The sequence below is a fragment of the Neopelma chrysocephalum genome, unplaced genomic scaffold (genome assembly GCF_003984885.1).
Source record: "Neopelma chrysocephalum unplaced genomic scaffold, ASM398488v2 Primary Assembly neopelma1_97517, whole genome shotgun sequence".
NCBI lineage: Eukaryota > Metazoa > Chordata > Aves > Passeriformes > Pipridae > Neopelma > Neopelma chrysocephalum.
Window position 1 is genome coordinate 354827 of NW_020926159.1, and position 18725 is coordinate 373551.

At 40.8% G+C, this 18725-nt stretch overlaps 1 protein-coding gene across 4 annotated transcripts in view; it reads left to right on the forward strand.

Moving 5' to 3' along the window:
- The window catches only part of PKHD1 (PKHD1, fibrocystin/polyductin), a 254701-nt gene extending 244193 nt beyond the window's left edge, over positions 1-10508 (forward strand). For all 4 annotated transcript variants that reach the window (XM_027672673.1, XM_027672672.1, XM_027672675.1 and 1 more), the window contains 4 exons: positions 206-313; positions 3950-4105; positions 4688-4822; positions 9801-10508. In XM_027672673.1, coding sequence (XP_027528474.1) covers positions 206-313; positions 3950-4105; positions 4688-4822; positions 9801-10153 — 752 coding nt within the window. In that variant the 3' untranslated portion in view covers positions 10154-10508. The remainder of the gene's footprint in view (positions 1-205; positions 314-3949; positions 4106-4687; positions 4823-9800) is intronic.
- Positions 10509-18725: the final 8217 nt, after the last annotated feature.

Genomic DNA, 18725 nt, shown 5'->3' on the forward strand with positions numbered 1-18725 from the left:
TCCCTCAGGAATTTGTTTTTCAAGTTCCTCTGAAGACTTGGGTCTGTGTGAAATTTCTGGGATTAGATACAATGTTTATGATTAGGACGGACAATGGATTTAGGCTTTCTGAGGTCCCCTTAAAGTCACAAGGATTGTCTGAGGTCCTTAAGTGGTGCTTTCCTGGCTGCTGTTAACTGCAATGTGATTTTTTTTGACTCTCTAGGGCTCACCCAAGTGCAGGTCATAGATGGATGTGCAAGGTTTTCCAGTCTGGCTGTCTCCAGCACAGGTACAAACTGGAGACTTGTGTTCACTGTCACATCACCTCCAGGTGAGCTCCATATTCCGTACATTTTTTGCTTTGGTAAAATCAAAGCCCTACAGGTGGCCCAAATTTATAAAAAGGCAGTTAAACTTTGCTTAAATGAGTGGAGCAATGCCAAACCTCTAAATATCCAGAGTTCTGTTCCATGTCCAAGCTGGCATTCCCCAGCCAGCAGGAGAGCTGCTGGTGATTCCTGTGCTGTTCATGTAAGATCTCTTAAATCAGATGAATTAGTACAAAGAAGTCAGAGAGAGGTGCCTCTTTCTCTCTGGATTCCCTAGCTATGTATCCCTGGGAGAATCTGGTACGTAAGGTCAGCTAAACTACCAGAGCAGAATTTTTCCTACAAATTGAGTCATCACATTCCCTCTTTTTATTCTTTTTCTGTTTGTATTCAGAAATTTTCCATCTGTGCTCCCAGGTATTTTCACAGTGCCTATTCTTGTCTGTTTGCCTGCACCTGATCATCTTTATGGGTGCAAAGGTTATTCACACTCAGAACGTGACTCCAGGACTGGGCTCTATGAGGGGTATCCTGGTACTTTATGGAGATAATTTTGGCACCTTCAGGATCACACAACTTGCATGAGGCCTCTGAGTGACCCAGTAATGGTGAAGAGACAGGTGGGCTTATGTCTCCTTGGAAATACAGCTGAGGGGGACCCTGGGGAGAAGGCACCACTTGAACTCTGGCTTGTAAAATCCTCAAGGCATCTGCACAAGAAAAACAGCTGTACAACTGTTTGGGGGCCTGAATTTATTTATGCTCTGGGTCTGAAAGTAGACAGGGGTCAAAGTGTTGGTTTCTTGTCTCATAATTACTGCTGAGGCAAGTCTATGGAGAAGCAGGAACATGCTGTTTGGCACAAAGTCCAAAAACATATTAAGATATAGATGTTGTAAGACCATGTGTAAAGTCTCTATTCTGGTATTGCATCCATCTCTCTCTCTATATATATATATACACATATATGGATATATATGTACGGATATCTTTCTAGATAGACATAGATATAGTTGATATAGATACAGTCCCCATATATATGTGTGTATATATCTTATATCATCTTATATACATGTATATGTAAATATATCTTGTCTCTTGCCTCAGCCAGAAGAAAACAGAGGGGACAAGTACATCTGACTGGTGAAGTGGCCAAGTGGAAGTGGCTGATGAAAAAATCTGAGCTCAAAAAATTAGAAGTTTGCAAACATTTAAACAGTCACAAGTGGCTCATCCACATCGAGTGTTCCCATGGCTTTGCAAAGGGAGAATTGGGGTGCAGGGAGGACTTGGAGATGGGCCTTTAAAAGGAGGATTTCTGTGTGTTTTGAGGTGTATGCTGCCAAACACCTACAGGTCTCACTACCTTTGGTTTAGTGAGAGGGGATGGAAAGTTAGTACCTCACAGGATCTGACTCTTTAGGCTGGAAGCACAACTCAATGAAAAGTATTTTGAAACCTATTTCAGGGAAATCCCAAATCTTTTCTCTGCACAAAGGGCAAAGAGAGATCTTTTTTCTGAAACATTTGGGCAGGCAGAGTGTTCCTCTAGTTCATCCAGTTCCACCCCTCCTGCCATGGGCAGAGACACCTTCCACTATCCCAGGTTGCTCCAAGCCCCATCCCACCCGGCCTTGAACACTTCCAGGGATGGGGCAGCCACAGCTTCTCTGGGCAACCTGTGTCAGTGCCCAATATCTAGTTTAAATCTGCCCTCTTTCAGCTTAAAACCATTCCCCCCTAGAGATGTTTACAGGCAGCAATGTGGACAGCTGTGCAGGTGTCACATGTGTAAATCAGAGTATTGCACACTTTTAATATGCATTGCAAAAGTACACACCAAAGAAACCATCCCTTTTGCTTGTTGCAATTGGGAACTGTGATGGAGACAGTATAAAGGCTTTTATACAGCCAGATTCTTACTGAAGAGATTTACTTACTGTTTGAGATAAACAAAGCAAAATCAAACCATCAAATAGTAGATGTTTGGGATACACCTCCATGATCCAGTTGCTCTGTGTACTCACCCTGGCATAATTTGCTGTTTAGAGGCGGCTCAGAAGGTGCTGCTGATGCTGAGTGCAATAATCCCAAATGTCTTAGTGGTAGTTCCTGGGGAGAGTAGACTATTCATAGCACCACTGCACAGTCTTGCTCCTTGTTTTACAGTCGTATTTACTTCAATGATCTGGATCCCAATGGGTTTGATATATCCACTTTCCATTTAAACCAAGAGAAGTCTACTCACAAACTGTTAGAGTGGTGCAAAGCACCTTTAAGCACGTCTGTGTAGAGTTCTTGATACCTATGAGATTACTTCTCTCAACTGAAGTTCATATGTGTTTGCACCTGCAGGTAAATTTTTCCCAATTGGAACATGCTTCCCATATGGTTCTGGTGAATCTCAGCTTTGTTCAGGTGGACAACACTGACACAAATATATTTAGTTTCTGTTAAAATTACTTACAGCTCCTTGCCCTGGTCTCCAGCCTCCATCTGACAGTGTTCTGATTGGGTTTTTTTAATGAATTGATAAAAAAAAGACTTTTAGATTTTTATTAAAAGTGGAACTCAAGCAAATAAAGGAAATATCCATCCGTCAAAATTATTAGAATTGTGGGATTGGGACCAGTAATGAGTCAGGTAGTAAAACAAGTAATGAGCTGATGTGCTAATCCACATCCTGCAAGTTGGTCTATAGAGAGTACCAGGGGCAGTTTTGCTAAACTCCTGTCCTAGCCAGGCCCATCTCCATTCAGAATGCATTTTGGAAATAACTTAGGGAACCAAAACATCTCTGCTTTTCTGATTTTTAAAAAGATAGTATTAAGCATCTTCCAGTCCTTGAAACTCAGATGCTGAGACTCTTGATCACAGAACCCTTGATTCAATGAACTCTTGATCACAGAAAATACGAGTAGTGGCTGGTTTGATTCTGATTTATTTACAGAAAACTTTAGAATCTCTGGGTGAAGATCTTTACCCAAAGCTTGTGTGTGTCAAGAGACTAAATATTTACTGTGCTAACAGCAGGGACACTGACATTTTTTATTTATAATGCTCATTATCGTGGTGAAAAATATTAGCAAGTTCACTGGGATCTTTCTGCATCATGGATTTAAGCTTAATGCTGGTGAATGTTTCTGGGTTCCCCATAACTTACACTGATATGATTCAGGTATAACCTGTAGAAACTGTGTTCTAAACTTCTTTCTTGTCACAACCAGTATCTCTGTCTTGTGAGGCAGAATGTGCATGTTTTCTCTCTGGGCCTGATCTGTTTGGCCTCAGAAATAGATGCTTTTTGAATGTATTTTCTGGGTTTGGTAGTCAGCTAGACAAATTCATGGAAGTAATATTGAGGATTGTTGAATACAAAGAAGCTGTTTATGCTTCAGGAAGCACTGAAAGTTTGAAACTTGCCTTGTAAAAGTATTATTATGTATTTGGGTTGTCCTGGGACTCAGTCCTAAATACATATTTTTGTCTAATGTTGGATCTGGAGATGGATGGACTTATGGTTTGTTCCTGCATACATTTCTACTGGCGACATCCATGCTGAAAGTTTATAGGGTGGTGTTTTAGCTGTGAAATGAGAGTTCTTGCTTTTGTAATGAACTGACTGTTTTAAATTCCAGGGGCAAGGTTCACTGTGCTCTCTCAGCCATTTTCCATCTTCCCTGTCCCCGTGGCAGCGAAGGCCAGCATGATCCTTGTTGTCCTGCTGAGCTCAGCAGCATCTGCATTCACCAGTGTTCTTGCATTCTGCTGGTTCAAGAAGAGCAAAAGCAACAGTAAGTTGGAAATACCCATTAAAATTTATACTTGCAGACCCTCTATTTTATTTAACAAATCCACAGAATGGCCACAGTGGGTTTCAGACAATAGAATTCAAAAAGCTCTGAGAAGTTTACTATTAGCAATATATTTTGTACTCAGTGCAGGGACAAGAATTGGACTTTGATTATCCATGTGATTATCCTTTTGATTATCAAATCCCTTTGATTATCCCTTCTAACTCATATATTCTGTGATTCTATGATTCTATGGTAGTTCAAGGTTATGGAGTTTTATGCCAGAACAAGAAGAAATGACCTCAAGTTGCATCAGGGGAAGTTTAGGTTGGATATTACAAAACATTTCTTCCTGGAAAGGGTTGTCAAGAACTGGAACAGGCTGCCAGGGAAGTGGTGGAGTTAGTTACCATCCCTGGAAGTATTCAAAAGGTGTGTGAACATGGCACTTGGTGGGCTATATATACACTCAAGAAATATTCAATTATATCTTCAAAAATATATTTACTTTTTGCTGGAATTAATTGTTCCAGCTGAGCTGAGGATGTATTGAGAGTGATGTGACTGTGTGTTTCATTACAGAAACAAGGACTGAACAGGTTGATGTACCAGGGGCCAGTACTAAGAGACCCAAAAAACAAGCACAGCCTCCTGCAGCTCCCATCAAGCCTTGCTACAATCAAGGAGAAAATGAAAAAGGAGTGCCTGTAGGAGGAGGTGAGACTGCAGTTTGACAATAATTCAAATTCATAAACAGTTGAACATCAAAAGAGTCAGTTTATGTCTTCCAGCATATTCAGGTGTTGGAACAGACTGCCCAGGGAAGTGATGGGATCACCATCACTGGAAGCGTTCAAAAAATTTGTGGAATGGGATGCTTGGGGATATGGTTTAGTGTTGATCATGGTGGTGCTGGATTGGTGGTTGGACTCAATGATCTTAAAGGTTTTTTCCAACCTTAATGATCCAACGATTTTATAGGTTTGTATAGGAACAGTGGCACAGTTCTCATAAGGTCCACCTCTTTATTTCCTCCTCCTTCTGCTCACTGGTATTTTTCTATTTGTCATCTCCCTTTATACACATAGAGTGAATTCCCAGCTACGCTGAAGGCAGCAGCATAATTCCCCATATGCTCATGGTGTGATTCTTGGGGCTGTGCTGTGCAGGGCCAGGAGTTGGACTTCCACGATCCTTGTGTGTCTCTTCCAACAGGATATTCTATAATTCAGTGAGTTCATGATTTCTCCTTGTGTTTTTGGAGTAGGGCAGGGAACAACACCCCCACTGTCCCCAGCACTGACGGATGGTTCAATTGCCAAACAGCCACCTCATACTGCTGGATATGCTGGAAGTTACCAATGACTTGGCCTTTAAGGTATTCCAACCGAACTTGGGACCTGGCCAAATGGACAGGTAACCTTTAGTGGAGGAGTAAATGCATATAAAGGCCTGATTCATAAGCTGGGAAAGGGGCTGGAGCACGAGTTTGATGAGGAGCAGCTGAGGGAGCTGAGAGGGGGGCTCAGCCTGGAGAAAAGGAGGCTCGGGGGAAATCTTGTCATTCTCTCCAACTCCCTGACAGGAGATTGGAGCCAGGTGGGGATCGGTCTCTTCTGCCTGGAGAAACATCCCTGTCCAAGTCTCCAAGTGCTGCAGTAACCACAGAAGGATCAAAAAGCTCTGGACAGGTTTGCAGGCTCTGGAGGATGGCAGTGAAGTTCACTGGAGGTAGAAAACAAAACACCCAGAGCTCATTTGCACAGTGCCTGTGAGTCCAACCCAACACCCCAAAGCAGTTCCATCCCCACCCACCACACTCTGTGTCCCCCTTTACTCCCCAGGGTCCTGCCACAAACAACTCTTTTCCTCACACCTCCTCCAGACTCATCTTTTCATCGTGTGCTGATCAAACACGACTCCTTCTGAGGTCACAGGGAAGCAGACAGCCCCGGGGGCTCGTGGCTGCCAGCACAAAGCACCGGCTTCCCTCTCTGAAAGTGTGAAATGTTCTTACAGGAGCTGAGGGCTTTTTTTATCTCACCTGCCAACAGCACAGATCTGAGGGCACTCGAATAACCCCGCTGAACCCCCCATTTACTCTGGTTTGGGAATTTCTTTTTCCTCCTTCTTCTCCAAGCCTGTGGATTACATAAGAGGCAGGAAGAAGCGAGCTGGAGTTTTTATCTCCTTTTAATTAGCATCTATCACAAAAGCCGAGGGAGAGAGAGAGAGAAGGAGAGAGGAAATTCTGCAGTTTATGTGTTTTGATATTTGCTGTACTCCTCCAAAACACAGCATTCAGCTGTGTGCCTTAGGATACATATCTGCTATAAATTCATTTTTTATCTAATTTGTCTGAGATCTAAGCTTCCTGTGGAGGTCTGAGATCAAAGGATCTGATTCTGTCTGATGTTGGCTCTGACACATAATGCGTGCTGACTTAGTTCTGTCTATAAACTCGCAGTGGGAGGCTGCCACTCTCCCTTGGCACCTTTACATAGTGAACTTTCATTTTGGCTGGGGAGGCTGACAGGTATAGAGTTGATTGGAACCTTCATGTAAATAATTCATGGAAAGATTTTTTTTTTTGTCAGAAAAAGGCAATCCAGCCACTTAAAGTCTTTTAGGAATAGTTGCAAGACAAAAAAATTCCCCGATATGTTCAAATCTAAATAAGGATAACAATATCTTAAGTGAATTTAATGCATATGACTTGGAAATGTCTTATGTTTGATTCCCCCTTATTTAAAGTGCTGTTGGTTTTGGAGAGAGAGAGAGAGGAAATCAAAGCTGAACTCTTTTTGTTTAGTTTCTGCTTTATAGCTCTTCCTCTCATAAGAAATACCACTTTTCTAACACAATTAAGTGTTCGGAGTCTTTATTTATTAATCACCACAGTAAGACTTGCAAGAGAGAGCTTTTCTCTTTGGAAGGTGCTTACAGAGTGCAAAGTCCAGTGGATCAGGGGCCCTGGATTTTGTACCAAAATGGGCAGCCAAGGATGAATATGAGGAAGGACCCAGCTAAGCAGTTCTGCAGGAAAAAGGGATCAAGATATTACCTTGGCTAACTTTGATGTAACAAAAAAATCTCCTCAACCTCACCCAATTATCTCTCTTGAATTAAAGAACTTTTGATTAACTAAGGCATTGTTAACACAACACACCTGGAGGTGGAGGGATATAGACTTTCTTTTTGCTTTTTGCAATTTGTTCTGGTGGTTCATCACCTTGGCCATCGAGGACTTGTATCCTCTAACAGCTTCCATTTCCAAGCTTCAATTTGCAGTTCTTTCAAGTTTGGCACCTGATCGATTCTTATGCTGAACTCCTTGGATGCCTTTACCCAGAAATCACTGTTGTATTCCTGAAGATGTTCTCCTGCTCTGCAGATTGGATCTCCCTCCTTGCTCTGAGTTTGCTCAGATCAGCTCCTGTTCCTTCCTTTCTACGAGTGTGCCATTTTTTCTGTATTTTACAAAATTTCATCAGAATCAATTTCAGTTTTAATTCCAAATCACCAGTGGAAACACTAAATATCTTCCATTTTAGTGGGAGTGTCCGGTACTGGTGCACACATCCCCACCTCTGAGAATTATTTCCCACATATAATTATTGCCTGAGCTCTGTTAGCTGATACTTAACCCAGTTAATCGTGTGCTTTAATGATATTGAATAGTTTGTATTTAATTTTAAAAAATCAGGATATTTATATTCCTATGACATATAAATCTCCAGGCAGTACTTCATCCTTGAAACTTCTTCTATCCAGAAAACTTTTAACCTCCTTCATTAGTTCAAACTTGTTTGAAAAGGCCTATTTTCACCGTTGAAAATGTCACCTTTAAAAACGAAGAGAGAGCCAATAAATCTCAGGAACTGACATGAAGATTTGGTATGGGGGATCATGACCTGATTATGTTCTTTATGTGTGTAAGGAAGAAAATTGAACCTGGTGATGCATGTACCTTAAAACAGCCAACTACCTAATATTCAAGCAAGCTTAAGAAGGAAAATTGTTAAACACAGAAATGTATCTGACTACTGAAATTTTGCTAACAACTTTCCAGTGGATTTTCAAGAGGGACAATCCTGAAATTGGGAGTTATGAGTGCACAAGTTGAAAAAAACAGCAACACCCTTTAACAGGAAAAATTAGCGCAAGCATTAAGTCGTTGTCACTGTCAGAGTTCCAGCTGTTCAAGGAGTGTCTGGACAATCTTTTTTGTCGTATGATTTGGTTTTTGGTGTTCTTGTGAGGAGCAGGGATCGGACTTGATTATCCTTATGTGTCCCTTCCAATCTGAGATATTCTGTGATTCAGCAGATATAGTTCCAATTAATGAATTACAGAAAAGGGAGAAGAGAATGAATCTGAGCAGAAGGTCTCAGCAAGTGTGGGCTGAATGTCACAGGCTGCTAAGGGCCAAAATGAGAGGACATCCCTGAAAAATCAGGAGTAGTAACAACGCATTGTCTGGTATTATTTGTGCTATGGACCTATAAAATGTGCAGATATATGGACTATAAAAGCTGATGTTGTCCACTAACATGAGACATGTAGACTAGGACTAGTTCTGGATTTGGGATGAGTATAAAAGATTTGGGTCTGGGCTGTTTTCATTTCACATTCCTGGGGGAAGGGAGAGGATTGCAAGAATATTACAAATGTTTTTAGCATCCAAATGATAGCAAAAATGAGGCTGCCAATCTTGCACTGAAATGATAGCACACCCTGTCAACTCAGAAGCTGTCTCTGCTGTGACACTAGAAGTGATTTTGTCTCTGTCACTGATAACCCTTTGGTTTACAGGGATGTAAACATTTTGTGTTTCCACATGAAAAATGGATAGTGTGTATTTTGTTTTTTGTGCATTTTTTCAACATCATTTTTGAAACAGCATTACAGGTTACAGGTTCTGCCTTGAGTAAGACTCAAATGTTGGAAACATAAAGTTCTATCTTTTTTTACAGCCTGATTCAGAAAGGGATGATGTATTTTATAGGTGTGTAACATTAAAATATTATCAGTCTTATCACTACATAGCTTACTGAGCAACTTTATTCTATATACTTTATTATTAATATTTACTGAAAGATGCTGTAAGAACTGTTAGTGTATCAATAAGAGCAAACCAGCTGGTTTTGTTGCTTTTTATTTATTTGTGGAAATAGCTAATGGTTGTTTGGCTTTAACAACTTATTTCTGTCAAACTAAAATGTGTGGCCAGTGAAATTATGTCTCTAAGAATAACTGCTTTTTAATTAATCATGGAATCATGCAATCATAGAATTATTTGGGTTAGAAGAGATTTTAAAAATCATCTTGTTCTAACACCTTCCACTAGGTTAGTAGAGACACCTTCCACTATCCCAGGTTGCTCCAAACCCCATCCAACCTGGCCTTGAACATTTACAGGGATGGGTCAGCCACAACTTCTCTTGGGCAACCTGTGTCAGGCCCTCACCACCCTCACAGGGAAGAATTTTTTCCTAACCTCTAATTTAAATGTCTCCTCTTTTGGTTTAAAATTCTTCCCCTTTGTCCTATCACTGTCCACCCATGTGAAATGGGTAAAAAATTAAGAAAATAATTAATGTCTTTAATACACAGTAAAGCCATAAAAGGGTAAGGTACATGAAGGTGGGATCTTATAATTACTGTAAAGAGCAAACAAATCTTTCTTTCCCAGGTCTGGCAGGAACTAGAGCAGTGGGATGTGCCACAGGACAACTGGAGGAGCTGAACCTGCCACCCTGTGAAGCCAAGTCAGTGAGAAAGTTGAGCAACATCCAGCGTAAGAGAGGGGACAGACACCCCTTTTCTTCAGCTAGGAAAAGAGACAGTCACCAACAGCCACGTGGAAGAAGAATTCCTGGTGACCCTGTGGAACATCAGCAACCAATTACCCCGGGATGTTCCAGCCAGAAGGAAGTCCTCAAACCTTCAGCTGGTTACAACCAGGAAAGAGAGGAGTCCGAAAGGATGCCCAGACATCAGAATGATGTGGGAGAGCATGTTGCCATGGTGGCAGCAGAGGGGTAAAGAAGTGATGTGAGGGGGTGGACCACGAGCAAAGCAAGATTTTCCCAGCCTGAAGTCAATGTGGAGCTGAGTCTTTTGTCTCTGTGTTCAGAGAAAACCATACACGTTAGGATGGGGAACTAGATGGTCAAAAGTACAAATGAACCTGTTACCTGGATCTGCAGCCAGCTGGGAGACTCTGGCCGTGTCTTTGATGTTGACCTTCCTTAGATCCCAAAACATGGTGGGTGCAACCAAATTGCCTGTTCAGAACAGCCCTCTGACACCTCTAAAACTCTCTTCAAGTGTTGTTTGGGGGAGTGCTAGATCAGCTTTGAGATCCCATTCAGAAGCAGTCAGGGATTAGCCCAACAACTCAACACTTTAACGTGCTAGCATGGATAGAGTCTTAGAGTCTAGAGCAATACTGGTTGATATGTATGCATATATATAAATATATGGAAATTTTCCCCTTTCCTCCAACCATGCTCTTAGTTTCATTCAAAGAACCTCAGTATGTGTATAAACATTTTCCTTTTTCTGAAGGGAAAAACACATTTATTCAACTTTCACTGTGGCTGCAGTAAGTGCTTCCATACCTCCATACTTACACCTGTGTGTTTGTTTCTTTTTTTTTTTTTAAATTAAAGTGTTTTACTGAGTAAATCTCCACCATGGCATCGTTTCTGACACCTTTAAATCACTGGCTTGTTATGAACACAACTTTTTATGGATAATAATAATAAGGCTGACATTCTTCAGTTGCTCAGAGAATTCCTCTGTGCTTTGCTTTACTGAGCTGGAAGATGAGGAACTTTATTATGTACCATATTTATGTACCATAAAATTCTTGGTTGCAAGGTGTCCTGGTGGCACCAGATAAAATTTATATTCCTCTGCAGAAAAAATTACTTAAGGAGGAAGATGAAGTTTCTGGAGAGATCAGCTGTGGAAGAAAAGCTGAAAAACCTTCATTTGAAAAAAAAAAACAAACCCAAAATAAACCACAAAGCAGTTTGTTTCAAGCTGCAGGACTTAAGGTGCAGATTCTGGTCAGCAAACTGCAGTTTTCTAGGCAAAGAAATAGATTCTCTAGCATTGGCTTCTGCACTATGTTGTGTTTGTAATTATAATTTTTGGGGTGAAATCAGACTGATTCCATACTGAGCTAGGCTTGTGGATGACTGCACAGGAGATTTTCTGGCTTAAAACAGTTGAGGATGAGGGTCTTGATATATCATTAAGTGCAGTGGATTAGCCTTTCTGACCTCTTACATGATATAGAAAAGCAATTTATTACATTTTTTTTTTTTGAGAGGTCAAAATATTAATTTATGTGAATCAACAAGGTAGATCCCTAAGGATCGTGATTCAGGGTCCAGGTAAAAAGATATAAAGCTTGTGAGACATGGCCTGAGGACCATTGCTTCCTCCACAGTTGATGCCCAGTTTTAGCTGCTTTCATGGGACAAAAGATCCTTTTCTCTCTCAGAAATACAATTCCTCCATTCCCTGAACTTCCCTCCCCTGCAGTGTTTCTACTCCCAGTAAGTGACTCCATCACATTCAAGCAGTATGAAAGCAAATAACATATAATTACATATGTCAGCATGTATGCAAATAATATTGAATGCAAATTATATGCAAATATCACACAACCTTCTTTGGAGGGAAAAAAATCAGATATATGGGAAACAGTTAAGAGCTTTAATTAATCCTTTAGTTCATAATCCTTGCATTTATCAATACTTTGTTTACGGAATAAGTAATGTCTTGCACTAGACCTCTAAAAATCTTTAACTACAGCAATATTGCTCTTGATTTCCAAAGTGCTGTGTGTTAACTGAGTAATGGAAAGAAGGGGGGAGAAAGTAGAACAAAACACGGACACAAATGGGTGCAAACATGAAGTGATTCCTGAATAAGTAAGAAACGTAGGGGATGTTGTGCATCAGAAAAAAACCCCACTGTAGTGATCAGAGAGAAAGAAGATGTGATTGAAGAACATGGTTAAACATGAGATGGCATCTTTTCCAAAAATAAATGTGTTTAAACTAACTGCAGCTGCCCTTGGATGAAATGGGATCCTTCTGCTTTGTGGCTGATGGAGTTCCAGATTTATTTTGAATATTTTCCATCTAGACAGGTCAAGGAAAAAACAGCCTCTCAGCCTTATGGGGAATGTATGATTAGATGAGAAGCTGTGGATTCCCCGTTCCTGGAAGTGTTCATGCCCAGGCTGGACAGGGCTTGGAGCAACCTGGTCTAGTGGAAGGTGCCCCTGCCCATGGCAGGGGTTGGAACGAGATGGGCTTTAAGGTCCCTTCCAACCCAAACCATTTAGTGACCAGACATACACAAGCTGCTCCAGGACGTCCTGGGCAAGGCAAAGAAAGAGAACACACATCTCATGTCCCAAACCAAAAGCCTTATTTTACAATAATTTGAATTCCAGTTTGGTCTGTGGGGCATCTGCATGTCCTCAGTGTCTTGTGATCAGCACTTTTGGTGATCCTGCTCAAGAGCCTTAGTCTTTACATCGAGTTCTCCTTAATCCTTATACTATAATTAGGACAACAGCATTTTCCCACCTTTACAGAGATGTTTTAGGGGTAAATTTATGATATTATACATCTCAAAAGCCTGGGTGAGAGCAAGGCAGAGTGTGGATGGAATGAAAGGAGTCAGAGGAAGAACCTACAGTGTGACATGTGGGTTACACATGAGTGTTGGGTGCCTTGATAAACTTGAGGATATCGAAGCCACCTGGCTCAGGAATGCAGCTGAAGAATTCACTGTTTTATGCTGTCAAGGTCCAGCTCCTGTGAGGACAGAAAGAGACAGCAGCAGGAGTTCAGCTCAGGTTTTGGAAGAAGCCCACAGGCATGTTTTGGCAGACTCATTCTCCAGCACTGCCCATGTTCAGACCAGCTCTCTGAGGGACACTAAGCACTTCCAGCAAACCTACGTGGGCTTAGCAAAGTTCAGCTTCCCCACTCTGGACACCGAGGAAGCCTTCAAAAAGCAGGAAAAATGAATATAAAAGTCTCTGGATCTGCCTGTGCAGATCCATCCTCTGAGGCCCAAAATCTTTCTGAACAGTCATGTTAAATGTCAGTGAAATTTGACAATTGGAGCCAATGGCAAAAATTTCATTAAGTTTGCTGGATTTGGGGTTTCCACCTGCTAACCTTTTTCTGTAGTCCCACCTGCAACAGCACTGAGTTCCTTTATTGATATAAATAGTGTAGCTGAAAGGATGTCTTATTTTTAACCAAGCTCTCCAGGCCTGTCTGAATTGCAAGACAATGCACAGTCAAAATTATTCTTTTTCCCTTTTTTTTTTCCTTCCCATTTTGTGGAAGTGGTATTTTTTCCTCTTATGTCTGAAGTAGAGGAGTGCATTACAGACAAATTTGCCTAAGGCTTTGGACCAGAGCTGATGAGACTTCACTAAGATACAGGAACAGGCACATGGATAGAAAAAAAGAAAGCCTGTGAAAAATTAAAATGACAAGCCTGGTTAGGGAGCAGAGATAACTGGTGATGTAGTAAAATTAATTACAGTCTGGGTTGAAGGAATTGTGTGCCTAATACAAAATTAAAAAAAAAAAAGAAAAAAAGCAAATAACAGCAATGAGATTATAAATCCTTTCATCATCTCTATATGGTATAACTTCCAATCCCTATTTATTATGGTGTCTATTATGGCATTTATTTCTATAGGATGAGATGTATAAATGGCGAATAAAGGAGGTAAGTGTCCAGTCAGAAGGTTTTTCTCTTATTCTGCAATGAATGGCCTTATTAAGGGGAGAATTACACTCAAAAAAGTCTTCAGTGGACTTGGAACTGTGAGAGGAAACCTCCACTGGATCAGGAAAACTGGATGATACTCTAAGGTGCTTATGGGCACTTACTGATTATACAGATTCACAATTTTTTTTTAGATTTAATTTTTTTCTGATCATTGCGCATTTGCCAGGACTGGAAATAATTCCAGCTTTCTAGCTATTGAAATGTGGAAAATGTTGGGAGATAATTTGTTGATCAGCATTATGAAGATGATTGCAAGGGCAAAAGGCAGATACACCACAGGATCATTCCGGGATTCCAGAACACACCAGTAAAGGGACATTTCTATGGAATATAAAAGGAGTCTGTTTTTAGGGAGTGGGGACAGGAGGCAGGTGCTACCTGAGGTCCAAGACTTCACATATTAGGTGGCATGACGGGCTCCAGTGAGGGACAGTGAAGCTCCAAGAGGTTTGAGATCAACCAAGGGAGCACCTTCAGGACGTGCCAGAGTTGCTTTTCACTGGCTCAAACCTCTGTGTGTGTGTGCAGGTTTGGAGCTGCCAAGAAGCTGCCAACAATCTTCTCCTCTCTCACCAAAGCATTTCAAAATTTTCAGTTTTCAAAGAACAGAAGGAAACAGGAGTGACCCTTCCTTTAGTGAGTTTTCCGAAAAGGAAAATAGAAAGATATAGAGAATGTTTTTTTTTTCAACTGAAAGTTGACCTGTCTTTTGAAGGAGGGTTGTCTGGGGAGGTGCTTATGCTCTCTTTTTGCTTTCTTTTTCTTTTCTTTCCTCTTTTCCTTCACAAAGAGCAGAAAAACAGGAGGGAAGAACCATCAAAGAGAGGAAAAAAAGAAGTTAGAACAGGGATCATGGCAGATTATTGCACATAAGCAAGGTCAGCCCCTGAATAGTTTCCATGTTGTGTTAGACCTGAGGGGTACCAGTGTTGGATACTTGGGGAAAAATATAAGAAAAAGGTAAATGTGAAATTAGCCTTCCCTGGATTTTATTTTAAGCCAAAAGAGATTTCTGAAATTGGTGGTTGCTCCTAATGACCATTGGATGGACCTATTGTCCCTGAACATTTTATAGAATTGCAGCATTAATATCATGTTAAACTGAATTATCTATATCCCATGTGAAAAAAAAAATATTTATGCTTTTATTTTAAGTGTTCTGCCTGATATTTTCTGGGTTTTCTTGCATGACAAATAGGGAGTAATATTTATTCACCTTGCTTTTCCAGATGCTCCACACATTCTTTATCACTTTCCAAGTTCTGTGGGGGTCCTGTGGAAATCGGGGATCTGACTTAAAATTCAGCTGAACAGATAAAGAGTAATAAAGGAAAAGAAGAGAAAGTGAATATAATAAGTCAGCCCTCCCACAAAAAAACCTCCCTCCCTCTGGATTTGTGCAGTTAAACCTGCAGCAAGTAGATGCTGACTATGACCCTGATCTTTGGTCCTTGATTAGAAATCTAAATTCAGGTGGAAAAAGTCAAGGATAAAAGGGTTTAATACTAAGACCATCCACCTTAATTTGGGATCACTGGGGAGAGGAGAAGAAGAGAAAGAGGTGACACAGCCAAAACAGTGGAGTGGAAAAGGGTCTCTGGAGCAGCACTGTGGGAGAGGGACTCAAGCCAGGTCAAATCCTGTCAGAGGTAGGATCTACACACAATCTGAGCACAGAACATCACCCAAATTCGGTGCTGCTGTGGGTGAGGATCATCTCTCTCATTTCCCTGAAGTCATTTGTCCATACCCTGGATGGGTTTGGTGTGGTTGCATTAATTTGTGCTCCCCCTCCTGATACATCTCTCTGTTCCAAAGCATATTAAAGACGAAGCCGGTGCCCAAGACACGCCACGTCTCGCAGCCGTCAAAGGGAATGATGCTAAAAATATCCCACCCTTGCTCTCCCTCCCCCCCGACTGTCTCCCTGTGTCTAGGTGCTGACAAAAGTTATTTGTCGTATTCCCTTCATTTGGTGAGTGACAGGAGACTGGTGTCAAGTGAGAAAATGAAATGTAAATTTTATTAAACACCTTCTCATCTCTGTGTATCAATCCAGATTCCAGCCTAACACAGCAAATCAAATCCTGTCTTCACCAGGCCTGAGGGCACACACAGAATCATTTCTCCTTAATACCATTCCCTCCTAGTAAAATATTTTTCTGTTTAGTAAATGAAAATTTAAAATGCAAACCCTATTTTAATCCCAGAGAAAAGCTGTCCATTGCAGGGAGAAGGATGATACATTTTGTTCTGTTATGCTTCGTGCTTTCTTCTGTTTTCAGACACAGAAATGAAGATTAGCTGAAGCAGAAATTGTGACTCCCTTTTAAGACTTGCCCATCGGGATTTTTTATCTTCATGTCCACCACTGGGCTTAGTAGCTGACTAGTCCAGAGATGATTCAGTATCCACTTGTTTAATGTACAATTGCATGGTAAATTATATGATGCACAGAAGTCTGAAACACCATTCCCAAGTGAATGACACCAGAAGTTCTTTGCTGTGGGTCTTAATACCTTTATTTCTTTGAGAATGAGAGTTTTGGTCCACTGTGAAGGGAAAAATTGTTAGAAAAGGAAGCTTTTGCTGAGCAAACTCATGGTTGATTTGGCTCTTTATATTCTCAGAAAAACGAAATAATTAGTTTCTTTTAGTAGCAATGGTAAGATATTTATAGCTGTTTATCTAGGCTGTGTAGGGGTTGAAATTGGGATGGGGACAATATATTTGTGAGATAAGACAAGACAAATTTTCCTTTACTCCCAAGAGTTGGTACTGGAGAATATGGCCAGAGGGGTTGTGGACTCCCCATCCCTTGAAGTGTTCAAGGTCAGGCTGGATGGGGCTTGGAGCAACCTGGGATAGTGGAAGGTGTCCATGCCCATGGCAAGGGGATTGGAACTGGATGAGCTTTAAGGTCCCTTCCAACCCAAACCATTCCATAATTTTTTGATTCTCTGAATATTTTTAATGAGGTCACTGATTAACCTCCATTCCAGTGTGTGATGCTGGAAGCACTGAACCATTGCTGTCTGAGACACTCAGTGAAGGAACAAAACCAAGACCACCTACCTTTCATCTATACTCATTGTCCCTAATTATCAAAAGTTATGTGTCTAGGCTGACCTGGTGTGTGGGTAATATCATCAAGTATGGGTTCAGGAGGGTGCTGCACTTTATTTTTCATGCACAGCGATTGCAGGACAGGCTGAATCCCCTGTGGAAGAGCCTGTCTCTCTGCAGCTGTCACCTGAATAACTTCAATGAGATGGTTGACTTGTAGCCTTTTCAAGCAAGCATCTCATCTTAACCTTGGTATGCACTTCCTACTTCCAGTGGAGCCTTGCACTGATCAGTTCCCAACTCATCATGAGTTATTTTCTGATGGAAATGTACAGTGGAATGCAGAAGTGCTAAAAAAGTAGAGGTACTCTGACATTTTTCCCCTCTGAAAATAGTTCTCTGCTCTTTAGGTGCCCCTCATAGCAGTAACTCATCCAGTACAACTTTATCTTGGAGCTGAAGGTCCTGGGATTGCCTGGTTTCCCTACCTAAAGCAGCCCTAAAAGTTTACAGGAGCTCAGGGCTTCAGCCAGCTCATAGACCTGGGAGTTAACAACAAGCTCAGGCAAAGTTCCCATCTTTCAGGTCCTTCAAGAATTGACTGCAGCACTTCATTTCAAGGAGGCTCAGAGTATATACAGTCCCCAAAACTCTGGGAAAAAAATTGTAATAATTCCAAAGAAATTAGAACGATTTAAATGTTATTGTTTAATATGTTATTTTTTATGGTTTTCAACATCTCCAGTATTCTGTTTTAAATTCAAGTTTTCCCTTCCAAGAGAAATAGTAGACTCTTGCTTTCCCTAACAGCTTTAGGAGAGAAAGCTGTGCTGTTGTCCATGAATCAGGGACAGATGACACGAAATGGGGAAGAGTTAAGCAACCCACTAAGGCTTGTACTGGGAGCAAGGGGAAAAGAAAGCAGAAAAAGCACCCATTTCCCTTGGCTGTCTGTCCTGAGACAAATTCACTGCAGCATTTTGGTTATCTAAGCCTGTTTCAGAGAGGAAAAAGGAAGACAGACAACAAAAAAAGTAATGTAGAATGAAACTTGCGGTTTCCGAATTAGGTTGGATATAAGCTGTCCTCAGTTCAAGTCTGGATCCTGCCACCAATTCCCCTCTCTGACTTCAGGTCACTCATTTAAAGTCTCTGTCCCTCAGCTCCACACGTGCAAAATGAGAATGTTAATACAGCTTTGCTTGTAACTCAGCCCTCTTTACCCACTCAAGCTTCAGAGTCCTCTGCACTGAGGCTGTTCCTAATAAATTATTTTCAAAAAGTGCAGTTCCATCCTGGCAGCCCAGTTGCCATTGCAACCATATCTGAAACAAAAGGGTAATAGTGGTAATATTAGTAGTGATAGTAATAGGGACAGAAATAGTGATAGTGATAGTAATAGAGATATAGAGATAGAAATAGAATTAGAAATAGAAGTAGTAAAAGAATGAGTAAAAGAAAAATAAAAAGTAGAGAAAGAGAAAGAGAAAGAGAAAGAGAAAGAGAAAGAGAAAGAGAAAGAGAAAGAGAAAGAGAAAGAGAAAGAGAAAGAGAAAGAGAAAGAGAAAGAGAAAGAGAAAGAGAAAGAAAGAAAAAGAAAAAGGAAAAGGAAAATAGGAAAAGGAAAAGGAAAATAGGAAAAGAAAAAGAAAAAGAAAAAGAAAAGAAAAAGAAAAAGAAAAAGAAAAAGAAAAAGAAAAAGAAAAAG